This window comes from Pteropus alecto, unplaced genomic scaffold (assembly GCF_000325575.1).
Source record: "Pteropus alecto unplaced genomic scaffold, ASM32557v1 scaffold98, whole genome shotgun sequence".
Lineage (NCBI taxonomy): Eukaryota > Metazoa > Chordata > Mammalia > Chiroptera > Pteropodidae > Pteropus > Pteropus alecto.
The window spans coordinates 4,947,177-4,970,585 of NW_006443570.1; the positions used below are offsets into that span (position 1 = coordinate 4,947,177).

The following is a 23,409-nucleotide window of genomic DNA, read 5'->3' on the forward strand; positions in this document are numbered from 1 at the left end:
AGTTTGTCAAGAGCTCAGCTTTAAGGGTCTTGAGGGGGCTGAAGCTCTCTCCACTTCAACTGAGTGTTAGGAGGAGCAGGTGTGTCCTCTTTACTGCCAGGCAAACTTTTGGATTGTTGCTCTTTGGTCCTTTGGCCTAAGCCCCAAGGCTATTCTGTTGCCCTCTGTTGTTTCTTGGCTCAAAATCAGGTTGAGTGACCTTAAGGAAGTTATATATAACCTTCCCAAGCTATACAACTGGGATGGATGAGAGCAGCACAAGACAAGCCAGCAAACATTCAAAACTCCTGTGAGATCTGTGAATTGCGGGGCTGGTGTCACATTCCTATACTTGAGTTACGCATGTTGTATCTTCATAATGTTTTACCCCTAGAGTTTTACCCTGCTTCACCCCCGCCCCCGCAATTTCTTAATCATTTCTGTTGCTTGCATTGAATTTCCTCAAGTTTAAAACTCTTTTTTCCTCGAGTTGCAGGAATCAGAACCAAACAGCATTCCAGATGCCACTTTCCACTCCAACATTACAGGATTTACAGAGGAGAAGCAATCATCTTGCTAATGGTTTAGTGACATAAAGATCCGGGCAGTCAGCAACACTCAAGTTTCCACTCTCATCTGGAGGTTGACTCTTCTGGTTCTTGTGGCTCATTATCCCAACTACTGATCGTCCTGCATCTGCTTTCTTGCTTGCTTTCTCTGTGAGCTGTCCACCTATTGAGTCAAAGGTGCCAATGTGGCAGTCACCTCTGAAATTAAGAGGGGAAAAACACATCCACCTTGTGCATACACATACACAAAGAGCAGTCTAATGATACTCACCTGAATGTTAGTCACTGAACTCTGCCCTCCATCATTTAGATTCATGAGAAATGAATCTAAATGATGGAGGGCAGAGTTCAGTGAAAAGTCATGAGATAAAGGAAACACACGGGGCCTAGGCTGATTAAAAAGATAATTAATTGTGGAAAATAAGGTTGGGCTCTAGCCAAGAATGTCTTTGAGAAAGATAAACTGAAGGATCCAAGACAGTCATGTTGGGGGAACTTAGTTGTTCTTTTACAGGAATTCAAGAGCCAGAACAAAGCAACAGTCAGTTTCAAAGTGCAGCCCAACTCTGTTTGCTGTTCTGCTCATAAACATACAAGCTGTTTCCTTTCATCTACACAGGTTCACACAATATGGAGAATCCACAATAGGTTTAAACCAGATTCATAAATAAATGTGCAGAGTAGTCATCAAGCCAGAGACCTTTCGGCCTAAGAAAAGATCTCAATATTCTTGGCTGGAATTTTTTTTAAAAAGAGGAATCTCTTTTTAAAAGATCTAAAAGGTCAGCAGACTTACCAGAAATAATGAAAAGAGAGGCCATCTCTTACCTAAATTGTTAAAACCCATAAAGGTGTTTGAGATGCCCAATAACAACAGAGGTTTAACCTCCACAGAGGGAATGGGAAAAATTCTCCATGGTTGGTCAGATGTAGAGGGGCTGACAATCAGGGAAGAGAGTTGGGGAGTGATGCCAGATACTCTATTTGAACCTGAAACAGCAACTCTAAAGGTTCTGTGAAACTACTTGCCTGAAATATTGTTTTGATAAATAAGCTATATCCTTGTGGAATTGAAATCTCCAACTGTTCCACTGGCACGGACATCTCTGCAGTGACAGCACATGCCCCAGATTGTGGAGTTAACTTGAATTAAATTTCAGATGTGGGGGAGCTAAGGGAGGGGGTGGTGGCAGTGGGAGGTTTATGAACAGTATGCTGGGGCTCTGATGTTGTCACAACCAGATGGCTTCAACTGTATCATTTAAACAAAAACAAACATGTCCAGAAATAATGGCACGAGAAGCATCGAGTAGCTTCACCTGTGCCCAAAATCCTAACTGCTTTGTACCACAGTAAAGCCCACATTGGAAATTCCATAAATATTGGGAAATCCCAGAAGAGACCTTCATCCTGCCAGAAGCATGGTGCCAGGATTGCTACTCTCCTGAGGACTTAGTCCCTGAACCCACCAGCCCCCAAACTACAGCCTGTGAATGAGGAAGAAAGCAAATCTGAAGCCTGGTTTCTTCTCCTGGAACATCTGGAGAACAAGCCTGTAGGAGTACCTTTCCAGAGCTTTGCTCTTGCTATTCCCACAGGAAGGAGGCTTCACCTTAGATGTCATACGTACACATTTCAGAAAAGGTACTTCCTCCAGTTACTGACAATCTACATTAGAAGAACTATCACTCAACGGTTGTGTGATCTTAGGCATGCCACTTGACTTCTCTGGGTTTCAACTTCTCTCATCCATAAAATGGGAAGATACTATTTATCACTTGTCCTACCAAACTCATCAAGTTGTTCGGAAGTTCAAATGAGATACTGTGTATGGAAGATCTGCTGAAAACAGACCTTCTGAGCAAATGCAGAAGAGAGTCTGTGTGTGCCGATCCCTGGAGCTGTGTGCTGATTTGGAACGTGAGGACCGAGGAGGCACAGGGATAGCAGCCAGAAAGAACACGGAGAACTGGACACTTCCTCACATAGGTGACACTGAGGAGGAAACTGAGAAGTGCAGGAGTAGTTTCTAATAAGTGAATCCTGTCTTTGATTTTACTGATAATAGATCTTATCTACTCCATTCCAGTGGTGCAAGATAAATGAAAATTAGAATATCTGCAAAGGCTAAAGTCAATGAAGGGAAACACGTTGGGTTCCCACCTAAAGTCAAATAACACGTACGTTGGCCAGGGCGCCAATGCATCTTCCGGTGCCCCCCTGCCCTGCCCAATGCCGCTGAGACGGGCAGAGGAGGAGCCCCAGGCCAGTCTTGTGAGCTCACCGAGAATTCAGATATTATCTTCTCTGAAAATATACCACGTCAGTGACAGAACCAGTCAGCAATAATAATTTACCTTTATTTAATCTCCACACTTACGTCCCCTGATCTTTTTATATTTTACTAAAAGGGAGATTGAGAGTAGGTCTTAAAACATGAGGCTGCAGAAAGCCCACATCCATTACTTGCCTTGGGAGAGGTCGGGGCCCGATCCCTCAGTAGGATGTGGACTGTGAGATACTCAAGAAAGACAAGAGACTGGCAGATGCTGGCAGCTCACAAGGAAAACTCGAGATTAGGGAGACGCAGTAAATCCCCACTGTGTAGACATTTCAAACATTATCTCTGCAAGCTGCAGATTAGAACTAGGCCTCCAAAATCCCTCGGGGAACTCAGACCCAAAAGACAAGTCAGGTGAGTGAAACAAAAGACCAGAGATACCACACAGTACAAAATAGTCATTATTTATATTTTCAAAAAGAAAAAAATTAACATTTGGAAGTTCTCCCCTGTAGGAAAAGGGGCGAATTGGAAGGAACAGGACTGGCTCCGATGCAGGTGGCAAGTCAGGTACGAACAGCTGAGCAATCGGGGCTGGGATTTTTTTCACACAGCATTAATAATAAAATTTCCTTTTCTTTTCTTTTTGTTCTCTTTTTTGTTTTGTGTTTTGTTTTTTTTTAAATGAGAAAAATGCCAAAAAACATTTTCCACAATATCTAAAAACAGAGAACCATAGTTCTTGTCAAGACAGTATGAATTCTGGGCGAATTATTTTTTTTCAGTTTTCAACACCAATAAAGATTTTTTGCAAAAGCTACCACATCAGAACACTCATCCTTCAGATCAAATAACCTCCTTCCCCTTTCGCCTTCACTTGTCATTTTTCACAAAGGGATAAAAAGATATATTCTGTTCTTGCAAACAATAAGTGCTAACAACAAGAGAGCGCTTCTGAAACTTGTATGGTGGTGGCGAGTTTTCACAAATATCCAAGTATTAGCACAGTTGGATGGACTGAAATTTCTCTCAACATAAATACTATTAGAATCCACACACTGATTTTTGAGAGATTCTGCAAAAATCCTTTCTTCTTTCCTTTTCTTTCCCCTTCTCTTAAAACTACATGTCCTTTTCCTTTTGCTCCAGGCACCTGATGATTTGTTCTGCTCAGTCAGATGCAGACAGGTATCTCCGAAGTACCACCGCTGGGGTGTCCTCAAGGCCAGCGCCTAAACTGAATCCCCACAGGATCGAACTCCACCAGGCCAAAGGGAACACAGTGACGCAGTGACAGGGTTTTCATTAGGTTGAACAGCCCCGAGTCCCCGGCCCTTCCCTCCCCCCTTTCCCCCCAAGTTTATTTAGTGCTGTTTTAAAAGTCTGGGGCCACGACGCAGTCTTTTCCCCCTACAGCAGAGTAAAAGCTCCACAGATTGCGCTGTCTACCTGGTGGTCAGTGGCAGCAACAGTGGCTGCTGCTTCTGGAAAATAAATGGAGTCTTACAACACGCAGGATCTTACGACTGCTTCAGACGCTTGCGTGGGGGTCCCAGAAATGGGCACTGTGCTGAAGCCAGAGAGCGGTATGCCTCAGCCACCAAGTGGGGATGTGACACCACCATTGACTTCCACCCAGAGGTCTCCAATACATCTGAAGCATGACTAGGAGAAATGAAGAGAGATGGGTTACCAAAGGAGTGAGTGAAGGATGGATTAAACAGCCTCTTAGATAGCCCAGTTTCTGAGAGTTTGCTGTAAAGGGTGTCAATGCAAGAAACACTCAGACAGAACCCTTAATATGCACGAGAATTCACTTGTTAGATGATGTGCATACAGGTGACCAGGTTGCAGCTGTTGTAACTCTGGAAACCAGGACTCTGAGCCACACTCTCTTCCACATTGTCAATGCTCTTTATATTCACTGCCAATGCTAATAAAGAGACAGATCTAAGCTTCCAACTGGCTTTGCCATTTACTAGTCCTGTAACCACAGAGGAGATCACAGCCTGGTGCCAATCTGATTATCAAAAAGGAGAGGATAATAACCACACTTCATTAAACGGTTAACATCTAAAGAGCACCAAGCAAGTGTCCAGTACAGAGTGAGCACTCACTAGGCTGAATGTTAGTGGTCTTTTCCCTCCTTCTTTTGCCTCAATCAGTAACTCTTTCGAAACAATCTTACAGACAGACTTAGAGGACCTCGTTTCCTATTTTGGATCATTTGCGGTGTTGAATAATGTTCACTCATCTACCTGGCAACCTCTTAGACCCGTCTTACCTTAGAACTTCTGTTGTGAGGGCTTTATAAGCCCTGATTCTCTTCCTTGGGTTTTTCTCAATATTTGCTCCCCATCATGCCCCACTGAGAATTATTTCAGGAATTAATATGGCCAGGTCATTTGTCGTTTAAAATGAAGGAACAGATCTACTGGAATGAGCATTTCTTTCGCAAAACAGTATTTAACAACCTCATCTACCGATGATCCCTTCTCTTTCCTCCCTTCTACAACGGATCATTAGATACATTTTACTAACTCATAAAAAATCTACTTCTATTCTACATGTCTTTTTATTAAGCCAGTGAATGTGAAGTAAAGATGTTATCACTTGAGGAATATATATTTTTCAGGCCAGCAAGTTATCATTTTCATCATTTCTGATCGCTACAAGGAAGTAAAAAACCTCACTCAGCAATCAAATTAGACCCATGAAAGCAAAACCATCTTCCACACTGTCAAGCTAAAGGGAAAGATGAAAACTCTATACTTACTACTAAAAGGTTAATGAAGCTTCTCGACTATTTTATTCACTAATTCAAAGTCTTTCTCATTTCTCTAGCTATCCCAACCACCCAGAAAGAAGAACTTTGAAGATGTCAACTCACTAGTTGATGAAATCCACTGCCTGAGTTTTCAGCTGATCTGCGCTGTGGAGGTCGGCCAGAATGAGAATTTCTGCTGCGTTCTCCACAGAGAGGTTACTGCAGAGGGCATCCTCGCACATGACCTTTAAACGCTCCAGGGCATACTGTAAAACACAAGCACTCTGTCAGAGCAGGAATAGCTCTGGGCTGACTGCACTGAAGCTGTTTCCTGCAGCTGTACCATCATGTAACTGGATACCAGAACAAAACTGCACAGACCATGAGAAGGTTACTACTGCAATTATAAAACATAACCACACTCAGAAGGCTGAAATAAAGATAGCTAAAATAACTTGCGTAGCTGCCATTCAAGTTCTAAAGTCTACCTATTAGGAAGATGGCAATATGGAATAGATCTACATCCTCAAGTTTACCCTGCCCTAACTATGATTAAAGTGTTTCTTAAATCATCACCACCTACCCTTACAATAAGGCATTCCTCTGCTTCAAGTCACCGGGGACATTACATCTTAAATTTCTGCAATCCTTTTATTTAGAGCCAGACTAGGGTGAATGAAGCACAGTCCTTTCAATTTAAGCATTGTCACTAGTCCCGCTGGGTATCCTAACTGGCCCATCAGGCTGTGCAAAGGAGCCCTGTGGTGACTTTCACTAGCATCTCTGCCACTAGTTATTCCTGAATGAGAGTCAACCAAAGGCCTCCTTTTAAACAGAAAAGGATAAATGGAGGCCTATTTTATTGGGGTTGAGGTTAAGACTCCCAGGGTAGAAGAACAAAGCAACAGAGACCCTGGATCCAGCTTCAGTCTAAATACTTCCTATTTTCTAAGGAAAGGGTATAAATGTTCTGGAAATAAAGGTCTAGGTAAATATTGGGAATATTTGATCTAGTTGATTTATTTTGATGCAACTGTACTTACTCCTTGTTCTCAAATATGAGATCGTGAACTTACGAAGGAACTTTAGGCATAAGAAGGAGAAAGGGATAAAAGGCATAAAATAAAATATCATTAATCGGTTCACAGGAAAATGGTTTGCTTTGAGGGTACCCAGAGTCTACATACAGCTCCCTCTTGAGGGCCTCAGAACTCAATGACACAATACTCCTCCAGGCTGAATCATGGCAATCAAACCAGGACAATTTTATTTTTATGAATTCTGGGTGAGGAGGCATAGCTGCTGGCACTGTGATCTCCGGCAGCAAAAAGGGTTTTATTGGTTTTTGGTGCAGCTTTAATTTTTTACATTTGAGTAACTGGAAAGCAGTTTCCATGGAAAACAGGAATGACACTAGACAAGCAAGAAATTAGGTTTTTGTTTTAAAAGGCTGGAAAAGGTTGAGTAAATGTTCGGTTTTCATACAGTGCTGCACAGAGCATTCTTCTCATCTTTTCTCAATACATTCTTTTAAAAAGACTTTTACTGTGAATAGCTCTGATCCCTACTGCATAATTAGACAAAAGTAGCCATTCTTATCCCTTCGGGGACAAAGTTTTTTTCTTAATTATGCTTCTGAAAAACCTGCCTAATGGCAGTACTTGCCCGGGAGAATGAAATTGTGTCTTCCAGGCCTGGCCAACGTGTTGTTTTGGTTTTGGTCTAATTACACATGTCCCTAGGAGACTAGAAAAGCTCAGAAGAAGCTGTTTCAGCCTCTTGGGTAAATTCTAGATGTTTAGATCCTTCCATGAAAGATTTCTTATTCTGTTTTCCTGAAGCTCACAAGGAGGTATAAAGGTAAAAATGTTTTCAAATAACGCTGGAGCAAAGACTGTTTAATGGGAAATTCTGAATGGAATTTAAAAACACATCCTTTAGTTACTTCTCATTCAAAAATTTAAAACGCTGCTGTGATTCAACTGCTTTATCTTTTAAAACCATAAGTTAACATATTATACTGAAAATACCATTCTTGGAATGTCGGTTCAGGCTGGTCCCCATGCTCCATGCACTCAGGTTCCCAGCAGGTTCTCTGGCTGAGGAACAGAAATGAAAACCCAGGACATGGATGTCTAACCCGGTCCTGAGATAGACAACTCTGAGCCTCAGTATTTCTGCTAAAAAGTGGGTCTTTCAATACTACTCATCCTTATGGGAGCTAGAAGATGAGGGGCATAAATGTCTGATGTGTATAAGCACAAGTGACTGCTTCACTGAAAATCAGTGGGCAGATGAGGCAGAATCATTACAAACTCATGTTTATAAAAAGCAGGCACTGGGCTGTGCCTTCAACTTCCCCAGAGCTCACAGTGTATATTTTATTACTATCTCCACTAAAAGCAACTTTCCTCTGGTCAGAACTGAGCTAGACTGGAAGGGCATGGTATGTTCACATTGTTTAATTGTACTAATAAAGTCTTGAAAGGTGATAAGAAGGATAGAGCTATTATTCAATCCTTTTCACCAGTACCATTGATTGGGTTTACATGCCTTATCCTCTACAAACACTCCAAAGAACTGATCAATAAAGGTAAAACCTCCACTGTAAACACAGGCACTTTCCTCTGTCCTCAGGGGGGCAAAGGGAGGTAGAAGGAGGTTATTCCCATAAGTCAGTCCTGGGAAGGCTCTCGCACCCTTAGGTCAGAGCCAGTTTTGCCCTCAGATGGGTGCTGAAGCATCATGGCAGGAAAAGGAGGCACTTCCAGCAGAAGACATTTTTCTCACAGGGTCTATTGCTGTCTGAGTTTAAGCCTTTTTAACACACTTGCCTCAATCCCCTGCCTCCTAAACAAGTAAAGCTTTCATGGGATAAATAGCAAACACACACACACACACACACACGTTTTCTCAGACCACAGGGCCTTTGAGGACAGGTCACTGAGCTCTCTGTTGTTATCTACACAATGAAAGTCAGTTTCCCAAAGTGTGTTTTGAGGTACACTAATCACTGGGGTGATGCTTGAAAAAAAAAGGATTCCAGTGTTAACTAAACTGGAGAAATCCTGTCTATCATATTCCCTTTTAGAGAACTCACAATGCACATTAACATAATAAAGGTTCTGAGAAATCCTGCAGTAAAATAACAAGACGAAAAAATCCCAATTTGACTTGGTTAAACTCACTGCTTCGTTAACCTTTTTCTCTCGTTTATTTTGGGAATCACTGCTCTGTTGTTTTAGGTAATCAACATATTTCCTTGCTTCTAAGATCCACATTTTTATTTTCACACTTTAACACTTCTCAAATCAAAATGTATCTTACAATCGAAGTATACACTTACTGTAGTAGTACCTCTTTTTTCCCCAAAGAGCTATTAATTACCTTATACCTTTGAATATGGTATATTTCAATAACTATTAAGGGGAAAGTTAAAAAGCTAACCAGAACACTGGGTAAAAGATTATTCTCTCATTGACAAAGTTTAAACAAAAGTTAATGAATTCGAGAACATTTTGTAAATTATAAAGCCAAATTATAAATTATAAATCCAAATGTCAGTATTATCTACGTCTCTACTATCACTGTGGTTAAATTTGAGATGCGGAAGAGAAGAGAAGTGAACAGCAAACTTATCCTTCTTTTCCATAGGTAAGGTGACCTCATATAATTTACCATTCAAAGCAGGATACTTCTGAAAATAAAAAGGGTGCTATCAATAATTGTGTTGGAACACAAGTGTAAACCAGGATTGTCCCGACCAAACTAAGATATGCTCATCTTACTTATAATGCAGCTTTCTAGCCCCATCATGAAATTCAAGAGGTCACAGAAACTCCTAGTCTTGTGATTATTTTTCTATTCTTATCTCACCTTGTCAGCAGCTGCCAGCAAATCATCAGCCATTTTGTCGAGGTTTGGAGCCTTTCCCGTATAAATGAAGCACATCATTTCCTTAAAAACTTCAGGCTCTACATCATTGATTTCAACCCGATTCTATGTCAGAAAAACCGAAAGTGAGAAACATTCCAACAGAATAAAATTCTTAAACACTTTTCATGATTTTAAGTGCTGGTGAGGAAAGAAGCTTGTATCATTTAAAACCTAACATGAATGGAAAATTTTGTCTTTGCCCTATTTGATTATAATAGCCTTTTCTCCCATCATATGTACCACCTTTGTTTTCTCAAATACAATAGCAAGATAACTATATCTTTCACTTTTCACTTTTCTTTTCTTGAGTAGAAACACATATCTAATATCCTCACCCAAGACCGTTTGGACACTCTGCCTGGGATAGAGTGAGTCTGCTTCACCTAGAATCCTTCTGGACCACCTCTCTGCTCTCAGAAAGTGTCTGTCTGTTCAGGGAATTTGTACTCCATTTTTATAATACAATAAGAAAAAATAATTATGAAAATAAATCTGCTGTCAAAGTGGAAGAATCATCTAAATCTAGTCACCTAGCCAAAAAGATGCATCTTCATCCTGTCACATACCTTTTTGCTCTCTTCCATTTCATGTTCAAACATGGCACTAAAAACTGGAGAACGAGCTATAAAGTGAAAGGGAAACAGAGACAGATGTGGTTATCACATTATGAAGAAGAGATCATTTTCTTTTCTGTCCCATTGGTACAGGAAAATCTTAGCCTCAAATTACAGCAGAATTATAAAATTCTTTTCTTCTTATACCAATAAGTGAATAATTATAATAAATAGAGGGGAAAAAACAGGAAAAAAAGAAATCGCTTTTAAAATAACTTATGGGCTCCATTCCAACAATTTACATTTCAAGAAAATTACCCAAATTACCTATGTTAGATGACAATGATATCCTCTGGGTAGATCAGGGAGTTCAAATGGAAGGTCCTTCAAGGTCTAAGCAGGATGTTCTAATACCTAGATTTTTGCCTGGAACAATGATACCTACTTTCTCCACTTCCAGGGACCACACGGCAAGGAGGTCAAGAACAGGGCACAATGGCATCCACTAACTAGATGAAGTGCATGTTTGTTTATGACAGGTTGTCTGTTCCTCCAAGCCATGCATTCTCAACAGAGATGATAATGCTCCAAAGAGTAAAAAAAAAATCTTAGATACTACAATCATCTGTGACTTTCAAAGCTCAACCCCACCTGAGAAAATATTATCCTTTAGTATTTAATGTCTCTCATTGGAAATAATTTTTTTCCTTAGGGGTGGGGATAATGAAAAAGGTTGAGAGACAGTATTCTAAGCCATTCTAGTCTAATGAACACTATATATAATAAGTAAATGATGAATAAACTTAATTTCAACCATGAAAGTAATAAACTCAAATTTTATCATGTTGTCCAATGAATCCAGATTCTGGTCAAAGCTGAGACTACCAACCTCTACTTAAGAGAGGAAGAACAGATGGAATATACAGCAGGACTCTGAGTGAGCAAACACGTAACCTGAACTTTGACCTGTTTATGTCAGAAAGGACTAATTTTAGATCCACCCTTTTCTAACCACATAATCTTGGGGAAATCACTTAACCCTCTAAGCTTCAACCCTTTAATCTATGCCAAAAATATTAATTCTCATTGTTCTTATCTCAGAAGGGCTGTAGACTAAAAGCTACTAAATAAATAAATACATTACAGAACTTGAAGACTAAAGGGCTGGTGCTTTCAATAAAGATGGAAGGTTTCAAAGCAGTGATATGCTTAAAGGGTCTTCAGTGGATAGACAGAGGCTGATGCTATGCTATGAGAATAAATAAAATCACCCAGGGAGAATATGTAGAGCGAAACAAGAATTGAATTGAGCAGAACCTTAGGGAACAGCAATGGTTAAAGGGACGGGTAAAGAAGAGGGTGGCCACACATCAGAGGTAGTCAGTGAACTAAGAGAAAACCAGGAGAAAGGAGATAAGTAATATATGATGAACTAAAGAGTCCCTCAAATTTAGGAACTAGCAGGTCATATAACTTTAGAAAACTGCTTTCACTACATGGAGGTGAAATGAGGATAAGTGGGAGGAAAGAAGTAGAGATAGTGAATGTGCTATGTTAAGCAACTCGGCTCTGAAAAAAAAAAAAAGGAGAAAAAAACTAGAGGGAAGAAGCTTGAGCCTGTTTACAGGTAGAGCGTAAAGGAGATAGAGAGATGGTGAAGATACCAGATAAGGATGTAACACTTCTGAGAAGGCAGTATGAGATATGAAACAGATCAGAAGGAGAATGCACAGTCTGCTTTGGACACAAGGAAGAATAACCCCTCCACTGAGAATGCAGGGGAAATGCAGGTAAGGTGAGAGGCAAGAGCTGAGGGAGAAGAGCCTCAATTTTCTCTTTCTCTTGGAAGAAGTAGCAAGGTCATCTTCCAGGAGTAGAATAAAAGAGAGTGCTAAAGGTCTGAAGTACCTATTGTTGAGAAAATGAAAGGGAGCTAATTGTAGAAAGAGTTCATGGAGCTCCTAGCTGAGTATGGAGACACTAAGTTAATAATTTCCTTTAGCAATACACAGTCACATCTAGTTGAAAAAGGGAGCAGGAAGATGCGTTTGACTGAGCCAGACTCAGATTCTGCCAGGTGTGTTTTAGAATAACAGAGCTGAGGGTCTTGGTAAGAAATTTGTTGCCTGAAGGTTCATGCAATTTCCTCTTATGTCTTATGGCCTGAATAGAAGTTTGTGGCTGACTGCTATGCTTTCGTGTAAGTCAATTCTGCTTTATTAGCTCCTCCTCTGTGCTAGTCTTTCTCGTCTTAAAAACGGGCCTATTATTAGAACAAGACCTGATCCTCCGTGTCACTGGTAACGTTCTCATTCTTCAAGAGAGGGCTAAGACCTCCAGGGCTAGGGACTTAGCTAGATGGTGGTTTAGTCCTGAGTCCAGAATCCTCTGTTACATTCTAAGTTGCTGTCTAGGAGTAATACCTGCTCTTAACCAGTGTTTTGATATCTACTCTCTAAGTACAAAGGCATTCAATACATATCATCATCCATTCCTTGAAAATGGAGAGGAAAAACAGAAATACCATTTTTATACAGAGTGGCCTTTTTGGTTATGGAAATCAATGTCATAATATAAAAATATATTTACTTGCAATTTTTTTGCACTAGTTCAAAAAGTTGAAGTTATTCAAAAGGTGATTATGCAGTCACTGTTCTTCCTTGTTTCCCCAAAACTAATGTTCCCCACGAATAAATACCAACCTGCTAAAATAGCTTTGTGAGCCTGGAATTCTTGGCCGGCAACACACAAACAACAGTCTGTGAACCGGGAATTCTCCCACAGTCCTCCTAACTCATCGGCCAACCGGCACTCAGGAACCTTCACCATATTCATGGTATTCTGGCCAGAAATGTTGACAGAATCTTGTACCACACTCACCTGTGAAAGACAAGGAAACACAGTCCAAAGCTTTTGTTACCAGGAATTTTCTTCCCAGCAGGAAGATATATAGATGACTTTTATCTCACTGCCATAGTACATTCAGATACAAATGTTAGTAATATTCTCTTGAAACCACTGAAACAGATCAAGGCTTTATCCTCTGGATCAAGTAATTTCCAATCTATCACAATCATACTTACTCTACACCATCTCAGGATGAGAGAACCCCAAAAATCTTCTCCAACTTCTAATAAGCTCCACTTTCCCTGACCTAAAACCTGGGCAAAGCCACCAGAAGGAAAAAAACTGACAGAAACAAATGTTAAACCTCAAGTCTTTACCTTATTCCGCCTTATTAAGCAAAGGTTAAATACAAAGAACTCCTATAGAAACTACCATTTAAATTAAACTCTTTAAAGAGAAAAATCTAGTAAACACAAAGCACTTCACTTATTTTAGTTAGGCCTAGAACATGAAAATAAAATGCAGCTTCCATAGGACCTGGTAAATAATTGGCACTTCCTCACAAATGTTAGTTTAATGAACAGGACTGGGCTTGGAAAATCTTTCTGGTAGTGCTAACTAGGTGGGTATCCCACACCATTTATACTCTCAGTCATTTGTGACAATGACAAACAAGATGGCTGGCTCCAGCTAGCCACACATGTATAGCTTTGGAACAGAATGATGGCAACAGGTTTAAAGAGGGATCCAATTTGCCACTACGGCTTCAGCAGTAGCATGTTCAGCTGAACTAACAGTTCCCCCTAGATAAAAACCAAGGTAACTTCTAGAAAGGTCAGTGAAAGTCAGATAAATTTGTTAGGATACCAATACAAAGATTTATAAATTATATAACATTATAAAATAAATTTAAGATACCAAACTGAAGATAAGACCCAGCAGATCAGTCTTCTGCCTAACAACCATTACTATGCTTCATCTCCTATATCATATTAGGTTAAAAATGTTAAAATCAAAGCAGAATTCATAAATCTTGAGTATCAGCTCTCCACACTTGCTATTCCTGTAAGTTGAGAAAGACAGCTGAGGAACATCCTAAATGACCCAAATTTCCTTTAACCTTCAAAGATGCAAGTCACCCCTTAAATGCAGTCATAAACCCTGAGGCAAAGTTAATGCCCCATCCGAATAACCCTTAGTCCCTTCTGTGCAGGAGAAAGAGATATGTACTATCAGGTCAAGAAATTTATTCATTTGTTTAAAATGAGCAATAGTCTTGAGCAATAAAACAGCCAAGTTAATCAATTATGAATGTGCTTAGCATTAGTAGCACATTATCAGAGCCAGATTATAACATTATGTTAATAGCCCAAGACCCAGCACAAACCCAGCACAAAAAAAAAAAAAAAAAAGATTCTCTCTTGTCCCATTTAAGAGCTCTAATTTGGTTCTGCTATTTTCCCATATTAACACCCTTACTTCTTTGATATAATATTAATACCCAAAGTAGAAGTTGCCTGTTTCCAGTTATAGCTTCAAAATACTTCTGACTGAATTAAAAAAAAAGAGAAAAAGACCAATTAAACCCAACTTACTCATACATACAGAAAGGCAGGGATCTCTTAAGCTGGCCAATGAAGAGAATGGAGAATGTTTTTGGCACTGAGTTCCTAAGCTTGAATTAAACCAGGCTGACAGGAGCTCAAAGTCATTAACGCTTGATGGCAATTTACTAGACTGGGTAAAATGAATTGGCAAGAGATAAGGTGAACTGCAAACTATGGTTACCAGTGGACCCTCTGTTGGTTAGATGCATGCCTAGTAATTAGTGAGGCCCAAAGACTATGACTCCTCTCATTGGGACAATTCCTCTCTCTAGACACAGACAGGAACACAGCAGGAAGGAGAATGTACCTTCACTGTCTGAGCCAGACTTGTTCTGTAGATATATGGATGCCTGGAGTCTCCAGAGCTCTGAATGTCTGGCACCTCTTATCAACATTAAATACGCTTAATTAAAAATAAATTTTAAATGGCATTCACAAATGAGTCTTTAGAGCCCAAACTTTTAACTTAGAAAGAGATTGTTTTCCTCTGCAAATGATGATGCTAAAATGAAACCATTTTGAGAAAAACTAAAGATTTTTTTTTTAATGCCTATAAAGTTGACTATGGAGACTCATTCAGAAATACAGCTGTGAAGATGACGTGACTGTGACATTTATGTCATCTGTCTTACGAATGACTGCATAAAAATGTCTCAGGAAGGCTGTATAACCCTCTAAATTTCAAGTTGTAAAAGGGTCTCACTTTTAAAGTCAATTCCTTTTCTTAAAAAAGAAAATTTCATAAAAGGCTAAAGATTGTGCCAATTGTACATTTTATCTAAATGTAAAAAGTCGAAACTAATGGAAATATATTTAACTTCCATATAATTAAAACAATTGAAAAAAAGAACAGACTTTGTATATGGATTGTTTATAGCAGCAGCACTATTTCTAATCAAAAGACTAGCAACAATCTAAATGACCATCAATAAAAGAATGAATAAACTGTTGTATATTCATATAATGGGCTATTTTACAGCACTAAAAACAAATGAACTATAGTTACATCCACAGTATAAATAAATTTTAGAAACATAATGTGAAAAGAGCAAGTCCTTAGATGACTACATTCGTTCTGACAGCATTTTTATAAAGCTCAAAACCAACCAAATCTAAACAATATATTGTTCAGGCATACAAATAAACAAGGGAGTGATACGATACAATTCAAAATAGCTGTTTATGATATCATCTTCTGCATGGAGAGACAATAGGTCTAAGGGATATGGGAGAAACATATGCAGGTTAGTTCCCAGTTACTGGTGATATTGTTGGGTTGGGTTGTAGGTTTCTACTATATTATCATGTTTTATAACCTGTAATAATGTTACATATTAAATCACCATTTTTGTAGGTCAAGAATCAAAGACTAGCATTTTCGTATAGTTCAACTAATATATCCAAATAATCCATTAATAAAATTTTAGATAAAAAAAGGAAAAATGAACAGACCTACATATTTAAAATTTGGCAAAAATCACATTCAGAGGCTATGTAGGAACAGTCCATGTCTGAGAAGGAAAGAAATGTTTTAAGAGTTAACTAGTGTCTAGATATTTCATATTTCCTATATTTCATATTTCAACTTTAATTGCAGCATTACAAAGTACTGGAATCTTATATCTGTCAAAGGTATAAACAATAAACGTGGAATATATGCACCTTTATTGCTAACAGCTACTTGTTTTCAATATAAATAAATGTAAAGAAGGGTCAACAGAAGCTGAAACATTTCATGTATATTTTCTGTGGTCCAAATTATTAACAGAAAATTAAAAGTATTAAGATTTAATGATTCTCTTTTTCATTACCTAAATAAATACTCTCTGCTAAGAACCTGGTAGAGCCCTTGTTTCCCTGGGTGAATGGCATTCAGCTCCACTTAAGAGTGGCACAGCACACTAGAGATGGAAAATGGAGAGCTGACATGGCCCTGACACTAATTTGCTGCACGATGTTAGGAAAAAATTACCTGACCTCCCTAGGCACTGCTTCTCTACCCAGTAACATGAAATAAAGATAACAGAACTGAGCTAGCTCAAAGGACTGTGATAGACAATGCAAGGAATGCTTTGCAAATACGTTAACTAAGCAATATCAACTTGGAAGAACTGCCACGTTTCCTAATAGATAAAAACATCCATCAGAGAGAACTGAAAGTGAACCCAGTGCAGCACATTACAAAGAAGACTACCCTTCCAACATTTTCAGAATCTGCAATCTAATTTCATTTACATATTCATTAATAGTAATACCATTAAAATAAAGCTCAAACACACAAATGTGTGATTCTCAGTCTTGCACCTTAGGATTCCCTCTTGTGACCCCACCCCCAAAATTTCATGAAACAACTATATATATTGCATCACAATAGGACAGAAGTGTCTGGGCCAAAGGTTGACTGAGGAATGGAGGAGTAGAGTATTCATAATCTCAATTTGTATGTGGACGTCAGTTTCATAAAAGCCTCTAAAATAAAAAACTAAACCAGTAATAAATAACATAAATATGAACTAGAATAAACTTGTTTATAAACATTCCATTGATAAAAGGGAGCAACAGGTCAAAGGTATAGAATGTGCATCAAAGAATGATTTAGCTTTGTAAAGCGCTAAGAACTTAGATGGAGCTGCAGACATTTTTAAAACCCACATATCCAACACACACCCCCACACAACTGTCTTGCAATGCTGAATGCTACTAAGTCCACAGAGAGCCTTGGAACAGAAATGAGTCTCACTAGGCACAAGCCCAAGTACGAGAAGCAACACTCAGCACCTGTGGCCAACAGAGAAGTGTGAGATGAACAGATGGCATACCTGGTCCGATGGTAAGAAACCGATGGCATCAGCAGAACCCAGCAGACGTTTCCCTGTTCAACATCTCCTTATTTCCAAAGTGTCATCTCACTTCCCTTCTAAGTCAGTAAGGCAAATCTAAACTTAACCACAGGATTTCTCCTAAGAGAATTTCATACGGGGAAGAGAATGGGGAGAGAACGCCTTGGACTTAACCACAGGAGGAGAGATTGCCAAATGAGGGCAGGACAACTGGTTTCCAAACCAAGTCAATACAGGGGTTGGAGCAGATTGGGGGAAGGGGGAAGCATATGAGAAAAGGCTGGACACACGGTAGACTGGAAAATGCTGCAATAAAGGTTAGGGCACTGCCTAAAACACCAGATGCAGTATTTAGAGGAGACAGCTCTTTCTTCAGAGAACAGTTCAAAGACTGGGTTACATTTCCAACAGAAATTAGAATTTTCCACTATTTTAAAATTTTAAGTCTTTAAGATAGGTGAAGATTAAATTGATGGTCTGTTCATATAACATCTAACCTCACATAAAACCATCTCATTGTTTTCATTTCTTCACCTGAGCAACTGAGTATGTAACTAGTTGGATTTATATAGAATTCAAATTTCAAGTTCATAAGACAAAAAACAACTGCAACAATTTATGTATTTATATAGATGTCATTGGGTTAATAGTTCCTTCTTTTATTTAGCCATTAAAAAGAAGAGAAGGTAGCTATTACACAACTGCATTTTATATATTCAGTGTGGTATTTTAATAAAATATATCCCCAAATTTTCTAACCACCAGGAACCATTCTATGGGAATATTCAATAAGCTGTAACTCGGAAAAGGAACCAGTTACTGCTGCCCAGGCCTCCTCCACAAAAGGACAACATTCCTCAGGGACACCTTTCCCAGCTGCACAGGTGGTGACAGGCCTTTGAAAAAGTCGTTAACTCAGTGTGAGCCTATTACTTGACAGAGCACATTGGTAGTTAGGGAATTTGCCTGCACCTTCTCCGTGAAAATACAGTAGTCATTCTCATCAAGTGGTGCTGCTCAGAAAGTGGTTCCTTGACCATACAATGTATAGAAAACACTAACATCTCGGTTGACTGGCGGTTTTAGTCACTTATTATACTGTGAGCTTATGAGTATTTATAAATGTGTTGATAACAGCATGAAATGACTTATTAGTATATACTCATTAACGAAACCACTTTACAACTCACTCGCAGCCTGAGAATTTCTCTTTAAGGCTTCTCCTGTAAACCTGAGAAAGGCTCTTGGGTCATTGGTGAGAGAAGAATTCTCCTAGCTGACTACACATTACTCTCAGCTAACTATGAGTTAGAGAGCTTTACATAACCTTCACTAGAAAAAAAGCGTTCTTACCTTCCTATTTCACAATTATTCTAGCAAGAACAAACTAGAGACATTCAATTCCTGGTAGGTCATCCAGTTCAAAGATCAGGAAAGAAAAGTGATCTATATTTAAAAATATGTAGACTCATATTCAAAGAGAAGTCAAAAGTTTAAGAAACAAACATACATATCTAGTTGCTGTCCATTCTCCTCAGCTTGAAGTGACAGTCTTTACAAATGCTGATAAAACCCGTAATTAAAAAAGGTCAGAACTCAAGCAACTCAAAATTCACACATACCAAGATAGTACACAATCTTTGTTTTTAAGACTAGTAACAAGTGAAAAGCTGATATGCCCAAGAACCCTGACAACGTGGCACAGATTTCACTCACATAAGTAACTTTTGTGCAGCACTACTCCACTTGGGGATTTTTCTGTTTCCATCCTTGATTCAATAAAATTAAGTCTACCAATATCGATCAGGCCTGGGAAGTGCTAGTCTCAGAGTGGGGTAGAAGGACTCACCTCACAGAAGAGGGTAAGCTTGTCATCAGGGAGAAGCCCGTTGGCCTCATCCAAGAGAAAATCTCTGCGGATGAATTTTTTGAATCCCCAGTCTTTGCCTTGCACAAACCTATATGCCCGTTGACTCTCTGGGGTGAAAAAAAGAATCATATTTAGGGTTACTCGAAAAACCCTATTATGATTCTAGATGTGAAAAAGAATCAAACAAAGAATAGAACATTTACCCATAGCTTTGGTTTCTTCTCCCTTGGCATTCAAGATGGAGAATTTGAATTTTGCCCGAACTTCACTCTTTGGACAGCTGACCAGTAACAGGTAAAGTGACAGGTAATCTTTGCTTTCTTCATCTAGCCCTTTTGGGTTTACTCGCAAACACCTGCCCAAAACATATAGGAAAAAACGTATATGTTGAAAACATCCATGTTTATAGGCTCGTGAAATGACAAGCGAAAACTAGAACATCAAAATCAAGAGAGGGAGATGTTTAAAAAACAAACAAATTCAGGCCCCATAAACAGGAGATTCTGCTTCAGTAGAATAACTACTTGGGAACCACTTTTCTAGAGTAACCTGAATCACCTTTTAAAAAGCAAACAACAAAAAGGGGCATTCTGGAATCCGAAAACACATCCCTTACATCTCTGCCTCTTTTCTCATAATCTCCCAATCACTCTTCCCCACACAAAATATTTTAAAAGTCAACCTCGTTTTCTATTCTAATCCTCAATCTCAGGAAAGACAGCCCCGAATTTTGTCGGGACTCTGGTGAAACCATGAAAAAAAATGTCAGTGAGCTCTTTAATATCGCCTTGGGAGAGAAAAAGTTTTCTAGAAAAATACGTGAATAGTCTCTAATCTTTTACAGGTATTTTATCAATCTGGTAATAATATTCTAAGATTATAATAAAGGAGGCAGTATGGAAGCACAAATAAAAGCAAACTCCCATTACACAGGGTAGAGCTCCAAGCTAGGCTTCTAAATAGTCAGAAATGCCAATCTGTTACCAATGAATCAAAACAAAATTCAGACAGAATTTAATAGGCTCAACTGAGTAAGTTGTAAATGTCATTAGTTGAACTGCATGTGGTTCAGACACTGTTTCTACCATATATATAATACATAGACCATATGTATCCTTAGGCCTTGCCAGTGTTATGGCACCTCTCTCAAACAGGTGGCCTAATCCAGTGCCTCTCTAGGGAGTGCATATGCCACTTACGTCACTATACACCATGCTAAAGATGTGGATTTAAATACAATGCCTAAGAATAAGCATTCTCTCAGGACCCAGTAGTACATTGCTTAATGCACATAGCCAACAAATACTAAATAACTCTTCAATGGGTTATCAGAAGTCAAAACTGGTGGTTCACAGACATGTGCTCTGGTCTTTGCAGTGAGCACATGGTTGTATCCTTAACTGCCTGTCCCTCCTCAAGAGGACATATGGTTTGGATGGGACTGACCCCCACTCCCACACTGTATTCCCCTTGCCACAGAAATTAATTGAGGTAACCTAGGCCTAAACCAATCAGTACATGTATGACGTATTCTTGGCCACACAGTTAGTTCGGAAGAAGTTCAAAAATTTCTGTTGGATGGTAGTGGGTTATGCTCATTACTAGTGCCCGTCATCCTTTAACCCAAGGAAAATCAGACTTGAGATGTTCCACAATGTGGAGAGCAGGGCAGAGCAGAGACGGGGTCCTTAATCTATCCACCAGTCTGCTGGATCAAACTAAGCTGCAATACCATCCTATAGCCTGAGCATTCTAGCTATGTAAGCAAATAAATCTCCTTTATTGTTTTTTAAAAATGCAATTCAAAAGTTAAGAGATTGTATGTTATAATCTAGATTTCTTGCGATTTTGAACAATTAGAAAATCTGGGAATGGTCAGGCCTTTATTCACACACGTTATAGTCAGCTGGAGCTGAGGAGCCACCACCCCTTTTAGAAGGACACTCACTAATTTGCCAAGTAGTCAACATTGACACCAGATATGGATATCATTTATATAACACTGGCCCTCTTTACTCATTTACATTACCCTCCAGACAACTGAAATTATGGATCCCTGATATACTTATTAAATTAACACAATAAATATAGAGTGAGCACCTCTATGTGTCAGGCAGTTCTAGGTACTGGGGAATATATTAAGAATAAAACAAAGTCCCTGCCTCCAGGGATCTTACATTCCAGTCAGTCTCCCATAAAACCAAGCAAAACAGTCAACTTTTAGAAAAATTTTTACAGCTAGATATATTCTTCCTCACCATTTCAGTTTATCATTGGCTCCTGATGAAAAGGTTGAACTTTTAATGACTTCACCCATTTCCTCCCGGCAAAAGCTAAAGTTATTGATGGTCCACATGTAGGAGAATTTCACTACCTTGATCTGTTGATAGAAAACCAGGAAGCGATTAAATAGCAAGTGGGCAACCAAAAAAATAGTCTGAAGATCAGATCATCGTCTCCCTTCCCTCCCTCTGCATGATCCCAAGGAAGACAGCACTGTTTGGCCAGCACGAAGGCTCAGCTTTTTCTCGCCTTAGGTCCCTCATTCACATTTTCAGAAATCTCACAGTGACCCAACTGCTTTCGTAACTTTTTTCAGCCTCTGAGAAACACTGAATGGAAAGTGAGAGAAACATTGACGGAGTTGGGAAAGCAGATGATAAAGTCATACCTAAAATGAACCTCTGCTCAAAGCTGTGTTTAACAACTGAGATGTTGACGCCAATACCTGGGGTCGCAAATCTCAAACCTAGTTAGTTTCCCCTTGAGTTGCTCACCAGAGGAACACATTTTAATCAAGGAGGATGTAAAAAGATCTAGTTTCAAAGACTTCCCCCTTTCAACCTTCTGTGAAAAATACTGGCCTAGGGCATTGAGATTCCCCTTGGAGAACCAAGAAATGGAAAACTGACAAAGTTCCTTATCTATCTTCTGTTTGGCAGTTATAAGATTTCTTTCTACACGGGGTTTCCTGTGTAGAAAGAAACTCAATGTAGAAAGAAATCTTATTCCTTTCACCCATGAAATCCTCCCAAGATCCAAGATTTACAGGGTGGAAAACATGAACTTACCTGTGTGTAGCACCAGCTCTCAGCTACAGGGCCACTCGACATTTCTGCCGGAGGTGGAGGACTTGGAACCCTTGACATCGCCAGTTTGAAGGTTAAACGAGATTTCGAAAGTCAGGGGACAAAGATTTCTGTTCTCTCTTCACCCTAGTCAATCCAAGAAGCAAGAGGATATTTTAGATGGAAGGTACACCATCCTACTGTTTGTGTGATCTTCCAAAGACTGGAAACTTTGTCTCTTGCCTGGAATTCTCTACCTGTATCATTCAAATGGCTCCTTAGCATTCTGATCCCAAATTTAAATGTTAACCTCACAGAAGATCACCTAATCTAATCTAGTCTCCTAGTCCCAATTATACCACCCCATTTTAATCCTCTGCACAGTATTTGTCACCATCTTCCTCAAAGGGGATAGAAATCAATGTACTCAAAGGAGATAGAAAGTACATCCATGAAAAGACTGACTGAAGCAGAGACAGCATAGTGAACACCATGCACAACTTTGCCACTGGCTCCTTCAGCTGGGGCACAAATACCCCATTCCTGAAGGAAAATGACCTTGTTACCTCTCTAACTACTGTCTCATCTTCTGCACTTCAGTGCAAACTAATGAGTGGTCTTCTATTCCTCAACCGTTAGCTGTTCTTTTGAAGGGCAATGTTTAACCCTTTCTTAGATGTGTTCCTTTCCCTGCAGCAATAGCGACCTCTCCCTACTTACACTCCATCATTATCCAATTTTCTAGATTCTTCACCTTGCTCTTGCCCTATTTTTTCATCATTTCTCAATCTCTTTTGTTGAATTATCTTTCTCCGTTGTTATTCCCATGTTTTAATCGTCAGTCATTTCTTCAATCTACATTCTTTTTTATGGCAATTTTACCCATCCCAACAGTGTCAAACTTCTGCCTTCTACAAATATTTTCCAAGTCTAACTTTGACCTCTCTCATAAGTCTCAGACCATTTTCAAATAATTGCTATGCACCTCACCAGAGTGTCCCAGCAGCAAACCAAATCCAACTCAAAATTTACCCCACCCCCCAAGGTTTTTGTAAACACAACAGCCATTCTAAAAAATTGGTTTTATTTGG

At 39.3% G+C, this 23,409-nt stretch overlaps 1 protein-coding gene across 6 annotated transcripts in view; it reads right to left on the bottom strand.

Annotated features, from left to right (window-relative positions):
• Positions 1 to 3,945: 3,945 nt before the first annotated feature.
• SPOP (speckle type BTB/POZ protein) overlaps positions 3,946 to 23,409 on the bottom strand; it is a 58,609-nt gene continuing 39,145 nt past the window's right edge. For 5 of the 6 annotated variants that reach the window (XM_015599313.2, XM_006924780.3, XM_015599312.2 and 2 more), the window contains 9 exons: positions 22,322 to 22,465; positions 21,509 to 21,630; positions 19,454 to 19,605; positions 19,230 to 19,357; positions 12,789 to 12,966; positions 10,099 to 10,154; positions 9,473 to 9,595; positions 5,720 to 5,862; positions 3,968 to 4,494 (listed from right to left, as the gene is read on the bottom strand). In XM_015599313.2, the coding sequence (XP_015454799.1) occupies positions 4,350 to 4,494; positions 5,720 to 5,862; positions 9,473 to 9,595; positions 10,099 to 10,154; positions 12,789 to 12,966; positions 19,230 to 19,357; positions 19,454 to 19,605; positions 21,509 to 21,630; positions 22,322 to 22,399 (1,125 nt within the window). In that variant the 5' untranslated portion in view covers positions 22,400 to 22,465 and the 3' untranslated portion in view covers positions 3,968 to 4,349. Of the gene's footprint in view, positions 4,495 to 5,719; positions 5,863 to 9,472; positions 9,596 to 10,098; positions 10,155 to 12,788; positions 12,967 to 19,229; positions 19,358 to 19,453; positions 19,606 to 21,508; positions 21,631 to 22,321; positions 22,466 to 23,409 lie in introns of all 6 variants that reach the window. The other variant, XM_015599311.2, reaches the window with a different exon arrangement.